General features: G+C 38.2%; 1 protein-coding gene across 2 annotated transcripts in view; it reads right to left on the bottom strand.

Moving 5' to 3' along the window:
* The window catches only part of uvrag (UV radiation resistance associated gene), an 88934-nt gene that overhangs the window by 51857 nt on the left and 23697 nt on the right, over positions 1-13380 (bottom strand). For both annotated transcript variants that reach the window (XM_067494317.1, XM_067494318.1), the window contains exons 9-12: positions 12614-12698; positions 7746-7833; positions 7279-7339; positions 4360-4525 (exon numbers count right to left, since the gene is read on the bottom strand). In XM_067494317.1, coding sequence (XP_067350418.1) covers positions 4360-4525; positions 7279-7339; positions 7746-7833; positions 12614-12698 — 400 coding nt within the window. The remainder of the gene's footprint in view (positions 1-4359; positions 4526-7278; positions 7340-7745; positions 7834-12613; positions 12699-13380) is intronic.

Below are 13380 nucleotides of genomic sequence, written 5' to 3'. Positions count from 1 at the left end.
TATAGTATAGTAAATTCAGCTGAAAGGGCTAACAAAATGCACGCTGGTTGCTGCAGTAGAGCCAGACACACTACACTGCAAAACCAGGTTGACAGCAATTGCCATTCAACAGTGACCTAGAGTGCAACATGTCCCTAAAACAACATAAGGTTTCTATGTGCATACCATTATAATTGCCTGACTGCTCGCTAATCCTACAATGCTCTGAGAAACTGATCCCGAGCCACCTCACTTATCACCAGTGGCTGCCTCTTTCCGACACTTTAATCACCCCTCTTTTTTTTTTTTTTTTACCTTTTGGGGCTCTGCTAGTTGCTTTCTGTCTCCCCACACATCATTTTGCTGTGTCTGTACCTACTAGGGCCTCAGGGGTCATAAACAAGTTTGGACCCATTCATGGACACCTAAGCTGGGTTGTTGTGTCTATTTAATGGCCACACAGCCTACAGGTTTATTTTTTGTTGCTGGAGGCTGGTGTAAATATCCTGGATTGTCCGACTGGAAATGTGTAAAATGACTCCCAGTGAACTTCTCCAGCTGTTGCCATGACATAATCACACCCACAGAGGGATGGCTGATCTCTCACTTTGTTGTCTAAGAAAAATCTTTCTGTCTCACACACATTCTCCCAGCTGTTCGTCCTTGTGTGTATAACAAAAGAGGATGTGAAAGTGTCGGGGATTATTTAGACATCATTCTCATGCATCCACCATGGTTAAGCACTGACTTGCACTGACAAATCTGTTCAACATCCAATCGTAAACACGGCAATGATAATATGTGACAATATTTTGAATTTTACATAAAAATTCTGTAACAAAAAAATACACTAAACAAAAAGCATTGACTTTTTTTGAGCTGACGAGTACAATTGTGGAATTATCTCCTGCTATCATCTTTGAGCCTAGCAACACATCAATAGCTATTAGCAACACTGCTGATTATTGCATAATTTGTACTATTATTCTCTCACATACTGAAGGGGCTCCTGCTCATGTGGAATGTCAATATGCAAGTAAGAAGGATACCTGAAGCACGTGTACCGTGAGCATGCAATTATCATAACACAGCAGGGGTTTTTTGAGTAATGTCAGATGCATAGTTACAAGACCATAACAAATGCAAATAATAATTTCAATACATTGGCCTGTGCTGTAACTACAGAACTAGGTTCTCAACTTATCATTTGCTGTGCTCTGTGTCAATATAGTGTTTTTCAATTGTGCTATGTTCTTTATTCAACAAAAATGATGCTCTGAAGTTTGAAACATTGTGGTTAGAGCCCTCGGGTGTGACAGAGACATAGGTACATAATGGGCACAGTGATTTGCAGTCTTAGAGGATCTTCATTTTACATTCTCTCAACACCTGATTCTATTCTGTAACCATGGTCAAAACAAAACAGTTTATGAAGACAGCACCTCATGTCTAAGCTATGCAGGTGTGTAGTGGAAAGGAAACAAACTACTGTTATTGTGATCACTGCAACCTGGTTTACCCAAGACGGCTGTCACCATGACCAAGACAAGTGCCATAGTTAAAAAGTATATGTATAAATGCTATTTCAGGACTAACTCTCTCTCCCATTGTACATGTACTATTATATGAACAGCAGAGATCCAACACATACATTTTTGCAGATCACATTTATCAGCGCAGACTGACAACAAACAACTAAACAAATGATCATCTGCAAATGAACTGAAATTTTTGAAAGGTTGAGATTTTGCAGGTGGTAGCTTCACTGTATGTTAACTGCAAGGGATTTCTTAAAGTATAATAATGTAATTTCTGCAGGTGCAAAATCGCAAACTTATCAAATAATAGGCAGCAGTTTGCAAAATTTAAAGACGCAAAGGACATTTACTCTGCCTGCAACCAGCCAAGACAAACAGGATCGGTGAGTAACACACAAGCGGAGTCAAAGTTATTAGCTACAAAATGATAATATAGAATAGCATGTGGCTAGTCCATGCATTTGTTACATCTAGTATGGACTACTGTAATTCCCTACTTTCAGGATGCCCCAGTAACTCCCTAAAGAGCCTGCAATGAATCCAAAATGCTGCAGCAACAGTGCTGACTGGAATTAGCAAGAGAGATACTATTTCACCATCACTAGCTCTTCTCCATTGGCTTCCCATTAAATTTAGAATAGAATTTAAAACCCTGCTTCTTACATATAAAGCTCTGAACGGTCGAGCTGCTTCATATATAAAATACCTCATAGTACCATATCAGCCCAGTAGACCACTTCAATCTCAGAATGCAGGCCTACTTGTGGTTCCCAGAATTTACAAAGGTAGAATGAGAGGCAGAGCCTTTAGCTATCAAGCTCCTCTCCTGTGGAACCAGCTCCCAGTTCAGATTCGGGAAGAAGACACCCTCTCCACTTTTAAGTCTAGGGTTAAAACTTTCCTCTTTGATAAAGATTATAGTTAGATATAGTTATGCTGCTATACACTTACACTGCTGGGGGACCCCCCCCGGATGCACCAAGCTCTTTTCCTCCTCTTGTCCCTCTCTCCTCTCTTCTCACCCCACAATTGTCACCACTGTATTACATTAATTCTGTGTGTTTTCTCCCGTAGTAGTCTTTCTCCTTCTCTGTCCCCCTCTCTCTGTCCCTTTCTCCAGGTGTCCCCGGTTTTGAAGCTGTGTGTTTTCCGGTGTGCAGCAGCCACTCGTCCTTTTAATCTGCCCAATGTTTTGCTGTTGCTTTTTGTTGCTCTTTTTTTTCTCTCTCCACTTTCCACTCACCCCAACCAGTCAAGGCAGATGGCCGCCCACCCTAAGCCTGGTTCTGCTGGAGGTTTTTTCCATTACATGGAGTTTTTCCAATGTTGCCTATAGGCTGCTCAAGGGGGATTTGTTGGGTTTTCTTTACATATCTGTAAAGTCCTTATTTTATTATGTAAAGTGCCTTGAGATGACCTTGTTGTGAATTGACACTATATAAATAAACTTCAATTGAATTGAATTATAGAAAATGTCGAAGGGCCGAGCTAAAGACAAAACTAATTTAGTGTTGCTCATTCTGAAAGGAAAGATTTAAAAGCACACATAAGGATTTGCAGAATACATCCTGGGAGTGATTGTGATAGAATTGTTTTGATACAAAATAAATATGAATTTAAGTTGAATGTATTTTTTTCGAGATACTAAAACTTTCATAATATAAAGAGAGCATTACCAACACTTGAGAGATGAATGCTGGCAATAAAAGTTAGAAACAAGAAAAATGGGAGGCACAATCTTAGTAATCACCGTGCAAATTACATGCATATATTACTTGTCCAGGAGCTGAGTTTAAAAACGAAAGTGATTTCTGAATCCAAAAGATTAGCATATCTAATTGAGAAAATTTAAATGCCATATTAGACTGCCACATATACTTTTTAAAATTTTAATATCATTAAAATGTTTAAAGCAAGTATTCTACAATGTTGTACAATCTTCAGGACTAAGAGTGCAACCAATCTTCTCTATCAGTTGACACTAAAACTCAAGTTATCCTTTTTTTTTTTCCAAAAACCGAACGCATGTCATTTTAAACATTGTAACTCATGTCTTTTATCTGAACATGGATATTTTTAAATTTTAATTCGAAGGCGTCTTGTCAACAGGGGTGGGCCAAAAAGGGCTAGACACTGTATCTAGCTTGTATCACTAAGTGTGTAGTATAAAACAATGTACAGGACAAGTAAACGTGTTAGATTTCCTAACTATCTAGCTTCACCCAAGTAACTGCTGCCAAACTGCAAACTGTAGCAACTGTCTGAATGCCTTTACATATTTGTATAAATGACAGTTGCTCATACTAAGAAATTGCTTTACTGTATAAGCGCAGATCTATGCAAACAAAACATTCATGACTACACCGCAATGATAATTTATTCTAAGACTGTGTGAAAATACTTACTTGCATCATTTAGAGTAACATGCATTTCCGTGCGATTACTTGCGTTTGCTGGTAAAATCACTCATTTATCAAAAGGCAGAGTGTTGAGAACACATGTGGTGTTAACATCTTATGATCTCCACAGCTTGTTTCATGCTCAAAGCACTTCATGCCACAGTGCTAACACAGCCGTGAAAATAGAATCCCTATCTGAACATCAGTACACCTAATCCAAATATCTGGGGAAAGTTAAAACTAATCCCGCTGTCCACACAAGGCTGAGTAAGAGCTACAGTATATGCCAAAAGTTTGTTGTTGTAAAATGGAAGTATTATTGAGTATTATACTATGTCTTATTTGTACAACTAGGTAAACCAATCCTTTACATCTGGATTTGCAATTAGAGAGAGATACATGCATATAATGGTGTTTCAGTGTCACATTTGCAGTGAACTTACTCTCTCTCTTTTTCGGAGAGTCTATCAGTGATGGTGTCCTTAATCGAGGAGCGGGAACCCTTGTGGATCACTGGATACCTAAGAGGGATTTGCAGGAAGCAGGAGATCATGAGGACCAGGTGTGCTGTGTAACCCAGGGCAACAGCTATGCTTCCATCATCCTTCCCTGCAGGACACAAAGTTAAAAGAAAAAAAAAAAGTCTCTAGTAAGTCACACAATAACAAAAACATTTTTGCTCAGCACTTTTAAAATCCAACAGAAGCATCTAATGCAAATTATTCTGAATGGCATTATTTAGAATTTTGGCCACCACAAGTCAGTATATTATTACATCCAAAAACGTCAAAGCATACAGTCAAGACATGTTTGTGTTCTTTGGAATGTACTACTTTACATGCAAACGTAAACTGTCTTTACATAAACCACGTGCACATCTTGTTAATGCAAACAAAAATGTAGAAATATCCAACCAAAGAAAACTTAGGAACTAAATATTCAAAGGAGGAAGAGTCATTGTGTTTACGTGGAGAAAGTGTATTGAAAGTGATACAAAATGTGTCACAGCACACATAATATCAAAAACCAATGGCTGCAGTGGGATACCCAGTTTGATTTGAGATATGTGCTTGGGAAGCAAAAGCATCCTGTATAACTAAGCCCTCTGAACGTAAATATTTCAGGATGCCTCTGTGAAGTTTCTCTGATGCGGAAAGAAACAGAAGAGCATATCATTTCAAGTAGATGAAATGGTTTCAAGACAACTGGCTAAGTGGTTTCACATTCTCCAACAGCAGCAGGACACCGCTTGAGGCAAAAACTTTAAATCACCGTGGTTTTTATCTTAATGCTTTGAAATAATAGACTATGGCAATAGTGATTGGTAGACTTCTTGGCTGACTCTTGTGTTTTTCAACTTAACACAAAAAGCCTGTTTTGTATTGTTGTTTTTCCACTCCACAGCAACAGAGCACCTGGAGTAAACAGCTCTTTGGTTCTGGGGCTTTTGGATGATGCTTCACACTAACAGGAATATCAGGTCAGCTAGAGGGCATGTCGCTATAAGCAACACCTTGGGGTGCAACTGGAAACTCCTGAGGATGAGCTGACAGGGAAGGCTTAGGTAAATGTAAAACATAGATGAGCTTCACTCAGTCCCATTTTGACCTTCAGTAGGATTAGGACTGCAACTAACCCTGACCCTGGTCTCTAATGTGGAACATCCTCCCCCGTAGGCCTTTTGAAACAGACTTTGACACACATCCAGATAGTTCTGGACTTGAAAAGAGTCTCTCTGGAACAGACCTCACACAAATGAGACAAAGGGTCAGCAATAGGGTAAACTGGAGGGTTTCCTTTCTTCCTGTCATCTCTATGCAACATCTCTACATGTTGTGCTCGCCTTTGCAGGGTGTGTGTTGGTCACAGCAGTTAGAGGGCAAATATTAATGGAGTTAGCAATAAACGCATTAGGACATTCGGGTAGCCTTCATTTCTTCTGCACATGCTCAGTTGTTTACTCACACCAAAGTGTCCCCCTATGCAGGCCGTAGCAGGCACAGGCCTCCGCCTTATGGCAATAAGTAGTTGCTGCAAACACAAATGGGCTGGCTGTCACTACTGTCCCCTTGTGTGCACTGTTATAGATGTTAACAGGTGGAATGTGACAGCAGGGAGCGGAGGCAATTGGGAGTGGTATGTTTGAATTATGGCTTCAGAGGCGTGCTCGGTCTCACCAGCTGTGAGGAAGAGGTGCTTGAGAACACTGAGTGTACAATAGTGAGTTTGTTCTCGAGTATTAGTGCTGCAAACCATTCACTACCCGTTCAATTTCATGTTCCTCCTCAATTCATCTTAGCAGCTGAGAGGTCATCAAGCGATGAAGTTGTGCTTGCTGTGACAGCAAATGCCATTCATTACGACAAATACGGTGTGACCCTTACTCTAACCTGCCCCACAAGTCTAATAACTAGGAGCTTCATGGTGGTAACTGCCTGCTAACAAAACTTTAAAAGTTCTGTTGTCCAGTACTGTGTGTTTGATACTAAACAATGTGGTCCCTGTGGTTGTCTCTCAATGGGAGGTGGAAACGGATACAGAAGCGTCTAGTGACAAGACTCTACAAGACTGTGGTAATTCTGAACAGCTTCTCTTCCAGCAGCCAACAAAACATCACAAAGGCTAAGTGTTCAAAATAAAGAAAGAATGCACCCAAACCTAGTTTATTCTCCTCCCAACATGGCTCCAAATGGCACGTTTTTTCCTTTTATAGCACAACTACTTCCTTATGTTCTTAATAAATTCAGTGACTGTTTTTGTGTCCACAAAAAAAAGAAATTTTATGTCAGAGAAATAATAATAATAAATAAAAATAATAAAAAGAAACTCAAACAACCAAAGTTTTGTGTCTGTTAATCCGCTTTTAGAGACCATCGTTGCCACAGCAAAATAACTAAATTGGCATTCAGTCATTAGAAACTCTTCCGACAATTTTCATTAAAGATATGTTGTCACGTTTGGATAAATTGGGATGATTTTATGGAACCAGCCAGAATAAAGAAGGGTGTCAAACATTCCTAGCTACTTAAAGTATGGACTCTGTACTGATAACACAGTGTTGTCATTATGTCTTTTATGTATTAAAGTAACATACCAGTAATTTTAAAATCATGCCATTTATGCATGTTAAAGACTATAATACCTTTTTACTCACTATTTAAATTACCATCTACAGTAGCCAAAATGATGATCTTATAGATACGGTATGTATGAGATCATCAGCCTTGAAACTGTAAAAAAAATTAATTGCCCACATATAATCACAAGTATTAACTTCAAGACCAAACGTTTGTTCGGCATGCCTTACCACAGATTATCCTGCTGTAACCCTGAAACACACACGTAGGCACATAGTAAATTACCTTGAAAGTCTTCAGAGTTTGGCAGCTTCACTCCACAGATGACATAATCTGACTGATTAGCCTGTGGATTTAAATAAGAGGTTTCTTATTAAAGACAATGATCAGACAGCACAAACACACCCAGACGAGATAAAAACCCATATGGGATAAAACACCTGTTTCTCTGCTGGCAGAGGCGCTTGCTTTAAATCACTGTCTAGTAGTGTCAGCATTTAAAGTATTTTGTGTGTTTGGCTTTAGAACTGTTATATTTTTCAAAAAGTTTTTGTAAACACAGAAGTGATGTCTTCAGATGATCATCTGCAGCGGCATTGACTTTTAGAATTAGATATTTTGGGATTTTTAAAATAAGTACACATAACTCCAATATCTGCACCATTTCTGCTTCATCAAAGCCTTGGATAGATCTTTATAGTTGTCTTGCCAACAATGTGTTGTGCAGCAGAGTAACATCAGGTCTAACTCACCACATCAATGGGGTAGATGTAGGAAAGCTCAGACAGGAGCTGACGGCAGCGGAAAGTAAGCTGGGCATTGGACTTGAGAAACTGCTCTCTGGAGAGACAAAACCAGACGGAAGGATGATACAGTGAGTAACCAGCTCGCACAAAGAGTCGAAAAGTGCAGTTGGTGCATATCGGGAATGTAAGTAAAGAGAGAGACTAGAGAAATTCATGCTAGTTACTGCTCTACTGCAAAAACATAATGTTCAAAATTAAAATAATTAAAGGACGAATACATTTAAACTTCCTTCCTATGTTTTTGGTTTAGAACCATGTATATGTGTTAATATTCCATCTGCCTTCCCTATTATATTGTATCTTTCATTTTGTTTTCAGTTGAGATGATGTCATCTGGTTTTTCTGACTACAAATATTGTTGTCTTGGTCAATCTTCTCCTCCAGATGACATCAAGTAAAGGAGCTTTTTCCAGCTAGAAGAAAAAGGATATTTTTATATAAAGAAAGCAGAGAGACCAAACTAGAACCATAAGGAACCATAGAAAAATTGGTGAAGTGGGCCTTTAATGATGACCAGTGACTTTGTGTATGCTACATAATGATCTTAATGAAAAATTATAATTTCCCTCTCTTTTCCTTTGTTGTATAAAAAAAAAACTTCCAACGGTACTACAGAAATGTCATATTATGCTTATCAGGTTTTCTTGCATATGCATATACAACCACAAAGTTGGGAAGATGTGGAAAACATGAATAAAAACAGAATGCAATGATTTGCAAATCTCGTCAACACATATATTTTATTTGCAACAGAAAAGATGTTGAAATTGAGACATTTTACCATTTCCTGTAAAAATATTAGCTTATTTTGAATCTGATGGCAGCAACAAATCACAAATAAGTTGGATGAGGGTGAGGTTTACTATTGTGCACTATCCTCTCTTCTTTTAACAACTGTCTGTAAACGTCTGGCAAGTGAGGAGACCAGTTGCTGGAGTTTTAGGAGAGGAATGTTGTCCTGTTCTTGTCTGAAGCAGGATTTGTCCTGCTCAACAGTCATCCGATTTTATCACCTGCAAAATATTTTCTATTAGTGAAAGGCCTGAACTGCAGGCAGGCCAGTTCAGCACCTGGACTCTTCTCCTATGAAGCCATGCTGATGGTATGGATGCAGTATGTGGTTTAGCACTGTCTTACTGAAATATGCAAGGCCTGCCCTGAAGGAGACGTTGTTTGGATGGAAGTATACAGTATGTTCTTAAAACTCTATGTACTTTTCAGCATTGATGTTGCCTTTCCAGATGTGTAAGCTGTCCACACCATAGGAACTAATGTACCCCCATACCATCAGAGATGCAGGTTTTTGAACTGCCTGCTGATAAGCTGAATGCTCTCTCTCCTCTTTAGTCCACAGGACACGATGACCATGGTTTCCAAAAAAAAAGTCAAATTTTGAATTATCTGACCACAGAACAGTCTTCCATTTTGACCCAGACCATTTTAAATCAGAGAACACGGCAGCATTTCTGCATCTTGTTCACATATGACTTCTTCTTTGCATGACACAGCTTTAACTTACATTGGTGAACTGTGGTAACAGACATTGATTTCTAGACATGTTCTTTAGCTCATGCCCATGCTCCCACCAAATTCAAAATGATTTTGAAATGGTCAACTTTGTTTCAACATCCGATATGTTGTTTATGTTCTATTGTGAATAAAATATTGGTTGATGATATTTGGAAATCATTGCATTGTGTTGTTATTTACATTTTCACATCTTCCAAACATTTTTGGAATTGGGGTTGTAGATTTTCTCAGCAGGAGCAGGCAATTCTTTAAAGTCTATCCTTAAAGTCTAATTAATGAGAAACCCAAGTAAATCTATCGCAGTTCTTTTCATCATACTCAGTTTAAAAAAACAAAAAAAAACAAAAAAAAAAAAAAAAAAAAACATGCCTATTTCTGTATAAAAGACTAAATGTAGTTAACTGTAGTTTAAGGAATAGAAGATGTGTATAGAATGTGTGAAGGATGTGTTATACCCTCCATTAGTTCAAATGTCTTTTCAAAGTTTAAACATGACCTCCAATCTGCAGGTAAAGGAAGTCTGCATATAAACAGTAAAAACTACAAAAGTAACTCTTCAATGGATGCTTACACACATGCTCGAGTGGCCTTTTGTTGAGTAGCACAGCAACAATCCGTGGTTTAAAAACTTGAGTCAACTAACTGCTGTGGTTCGATGACCTATGGGTTTGTATATGCGTGTCTGTAAGTCTCCCACTTTGGGTGTCCTGCATAATACTTCATTCTTTCTTGTGGATGAAAAGGGATATGAGGGGAAAATGGTTACTCAGTGTGATGCTTCCTCCCACCCGTGCTCCTCGCCTTTCACTTGAATTTTTTTATTTGGTTTTCCCTGTGGTTAGCTGTCTTTTATCATTTCTCTTCCCCAGTGTGGAGCTACTTTGAAGAAAGTAAGGCAACAGATTAGCGTGTAATGATAGTTTAATCTGAAGTGACTCATCTGTCCAGCAGGATTTGCCTTATCTGATTGGTTAAGCCACAATTCAAGGCCTTAGCACTCCTTTTTCTAAAGCATGCAAACTAATGCTTCCTCTGATTTTCCTCCCTTATGTACGCTCTTAAATTAAATATTTGTTACCTTACATATAAGATAGCATAAAAAAAGCAAATATAAACATCCTAACTTGAGCCACAGTGAATGCATTTACATGCACTTATAATTACAACGAGAAGACACTTGTAACCCAAACCACTTACAATTAACAGACACTAGAGAAAAAAACTCTGGGGTTAAGGCTTAACCTGATTTGCCCTCCACCTTAGTCTTCTTTTGGAAGCCTGGCTCACAGATTTTAACTGAGTAGTGAAAGAAAATGCTGCTTTCAGGGTTTACTTTGTGTGTGTGTGTCACAGTAGAGTGACAAGGGGAGAGAGAGAGAAAGGAAAGAAGAAAGAAAGAAAAGAAAAAAAAAAAAAAGGGAGACACACACACAGCTGATCCCCACCGGGAACTGTCTGAATTTTAAAAATCTGGGAAAGTGACTTATTTAGACTTCTGTGAGGCACTATGTGTTAGTTGAATGATCTGTCAGATTTTAGGCAGACTATGTTTTAAACATGAGGCAGCATCTCCCCATTAAATATCTCTCCCTCATTCATTCTTTCACTCAGCTGCATGTTCCTAGCAGACTTTTGTTACGAACAGTTGGACAAAACCGATTAGAACCCTGGTTACATTTTCAATTCTTGTGCTAATGTAAAATAAAATAACTTAAGCTACGAGGCTGCTGGTACTGTATAGATGTATATTTGTATCGTATCAAACTTCTCATCCAACTTTTGTCTAGAAAGCAAAAACGTATACAACCACAATTCCGAAAAAGTTTGTTAGATGTGTAAAATGTGAATAAAAACAGAATGCAATGATTTGTAAATCTCATCCGCCCATATTTTATTCATAATAGAACATAAACAATATTTCATTCCCTGCCTTTCTGAAATGCTCCTCTTATAACCAGTCATGTTACTGACCTGTTGCCAATAACCCTAATTAGTTGTCAAATGCTCCTCCATTTGTTTTTAATTTGCGGCAATTACTTTTCCAGCCTGAACTTTTTTTAAGATGTGTTGCTGCCATCAAATTTAAAATGAGCTAATATTTTCCAATAAATGGTAAAATATTTCAGTTTCAACATCTGATATGTTGTTATATTATATTGTGAATAAAATAGGGGTTGATGAAATTTGCAAATCATTGCATTCTGTTTTTTTTTTTACATTTTTACATCTTCCCAACTTTTTGGGGAATTTGGGTTGCATTTTGCATAGTGTATTAGAAATCTCAGAAATCTCTCAGAAAATTGACTGTTAAATGCATGGATTCAAAAATGTATAAATTACTACTCTTGTAGACTCTCTTGCATAGTGTACATATGAGGGATTGTGAGATTATTCACAGGAAAAGGGTTATTGGACATACTGGCTCTAGTAGTATCATGGATACTGGATTTTAGAAATTATTCATATAAAGTACCAATACATTAAAAGTTTATTTGAGAACTGCTTCACATGTAAACTAATATTCTGATGTTCTACTGGTGATAAGTTAGTTTAACACCCCTTGAAGGCAACAGAATTTTTTACAGCACAGTGTTGTTATAGATCTACGACAGGCAAGATACCACATATAAAGGTAACATGACTATTACCTTTTAGACCCCATTTTGTAAGCTGTTATTGGCTGTAGCAGAGAAATAATCATGAATGAGGAAAGACAAAGAAAATGTGTGCATGTGCGTAGATAATCTTTCACTGGCTAAAAGAAGTTAAATAAAAAGACATTTCATTGAAAAACAACACAGATATTTCCAAGGAATGGATGTTAGGCAGATGTACTAATGTCGGGCTTAATTTCCTGTTTGCTGGGTCTCTTGGCCCTTGCTGGCCTTCCTGGGGCTCTGGTTTACCCTCTGTGACTGCCAGGTACTTCTCAGACAAACAAAGCTGTATCCAGGGTCGGCAACCACCGCACACATCTCCCCACAGGCCAAAGCAAACACAGGCCAACATGCTGTTTAACACAATCTGCAAAGTCTCTGTTGAGAACACATAAATAGGTAGTGCCAGGCGCAAAAACATCCCCTTGTTTTGAAGAAAGCAAGGTGTTAGGCAGATTGCAGGGTCTAATCTCATAAATTAATAAAACTGCACAACACATTTGGTCACGTCGTTCAGTAAAACTTGGGTGGCTGAGCGGCTCTATCTAGCTGCTGGGGATAAATGTACTGTAAGTGTGTTTTCTTTGCAGAAATCAGGTTATTTACTAATTGTATGTGCACACATACCTCTTAGCAGTGCATTCCTTCTGCTGCTTGGTTAAAGACTCTTTCTCCTCCTTCAGTCTTTCGTGCTGAGCAGAGAAGGCTTCCTCTGACAGAATTAAAAGGAGAAATAAATAAATTATCAGGTGTGGGTATGTTTTACTACATCTGAACATCCAGGTGGGCTTGTGTTTGGTTGGCTGCCATCCACTGTTGAGTCTTAAGCAAGATCAAACAGCCCTTTTCATCAATCTAAAACCATTTCCTTTTGACACCACATAAAACTAAACAACATATGTATGCAAATTACAGGATTTGTCAGACTCTGTAAATACAGAGCGGGGCAAATAAATAAAATCAGACAGATAAGGGACGGTGATGATACAGCATGTGGAAGTTGTGCAAACACAATACTGGCAGCCTAACCAAAACTCAGTGTAGCATAAAGACAGAAAGAAGACTTCTTTTGGGCTGAAAGGAATATTTCTTCAATCTGTGTTCATACAACACAAAACATGATGGGATGGCAGGAAAAAGCACCAGATTGTTGACTAAGCAATGATTTGAATATGAAAAAAAGAACTCAATGCAAATCAACAAAAAGGCATCAGTTTTGTGATTTTGTTTTCCGTTTTTTCATATGTCTAATGGGATTTTGTTTTGAGCAGCAACATTTCTAGATTGACAAAGAAATAATTCAGAATCATCTAAGACTCCTCCCAGGATTTCGCTGACATTTTTTAAACTGTTGCAGCCTAAAATGCTTTATTTTGCATCAGGTCGCTCAGAAT

This window comes from Channa argus, chromosome 24 (genome assembly GCF_033026475.1).
Source record: "Channa argus isolate prfri chromosome 24, Channa argus male v1.0, whole genome shotgun sequence".
NCBI classification, from domain to species: Eukaryota; Metazoa; Chordata; class Actinopteri; order Anabantiformes; family Channidae; genus Channa; species Channa argus.
This window is presented reverse-complemented; position numbering and strand designations above follow the sequence as displayed.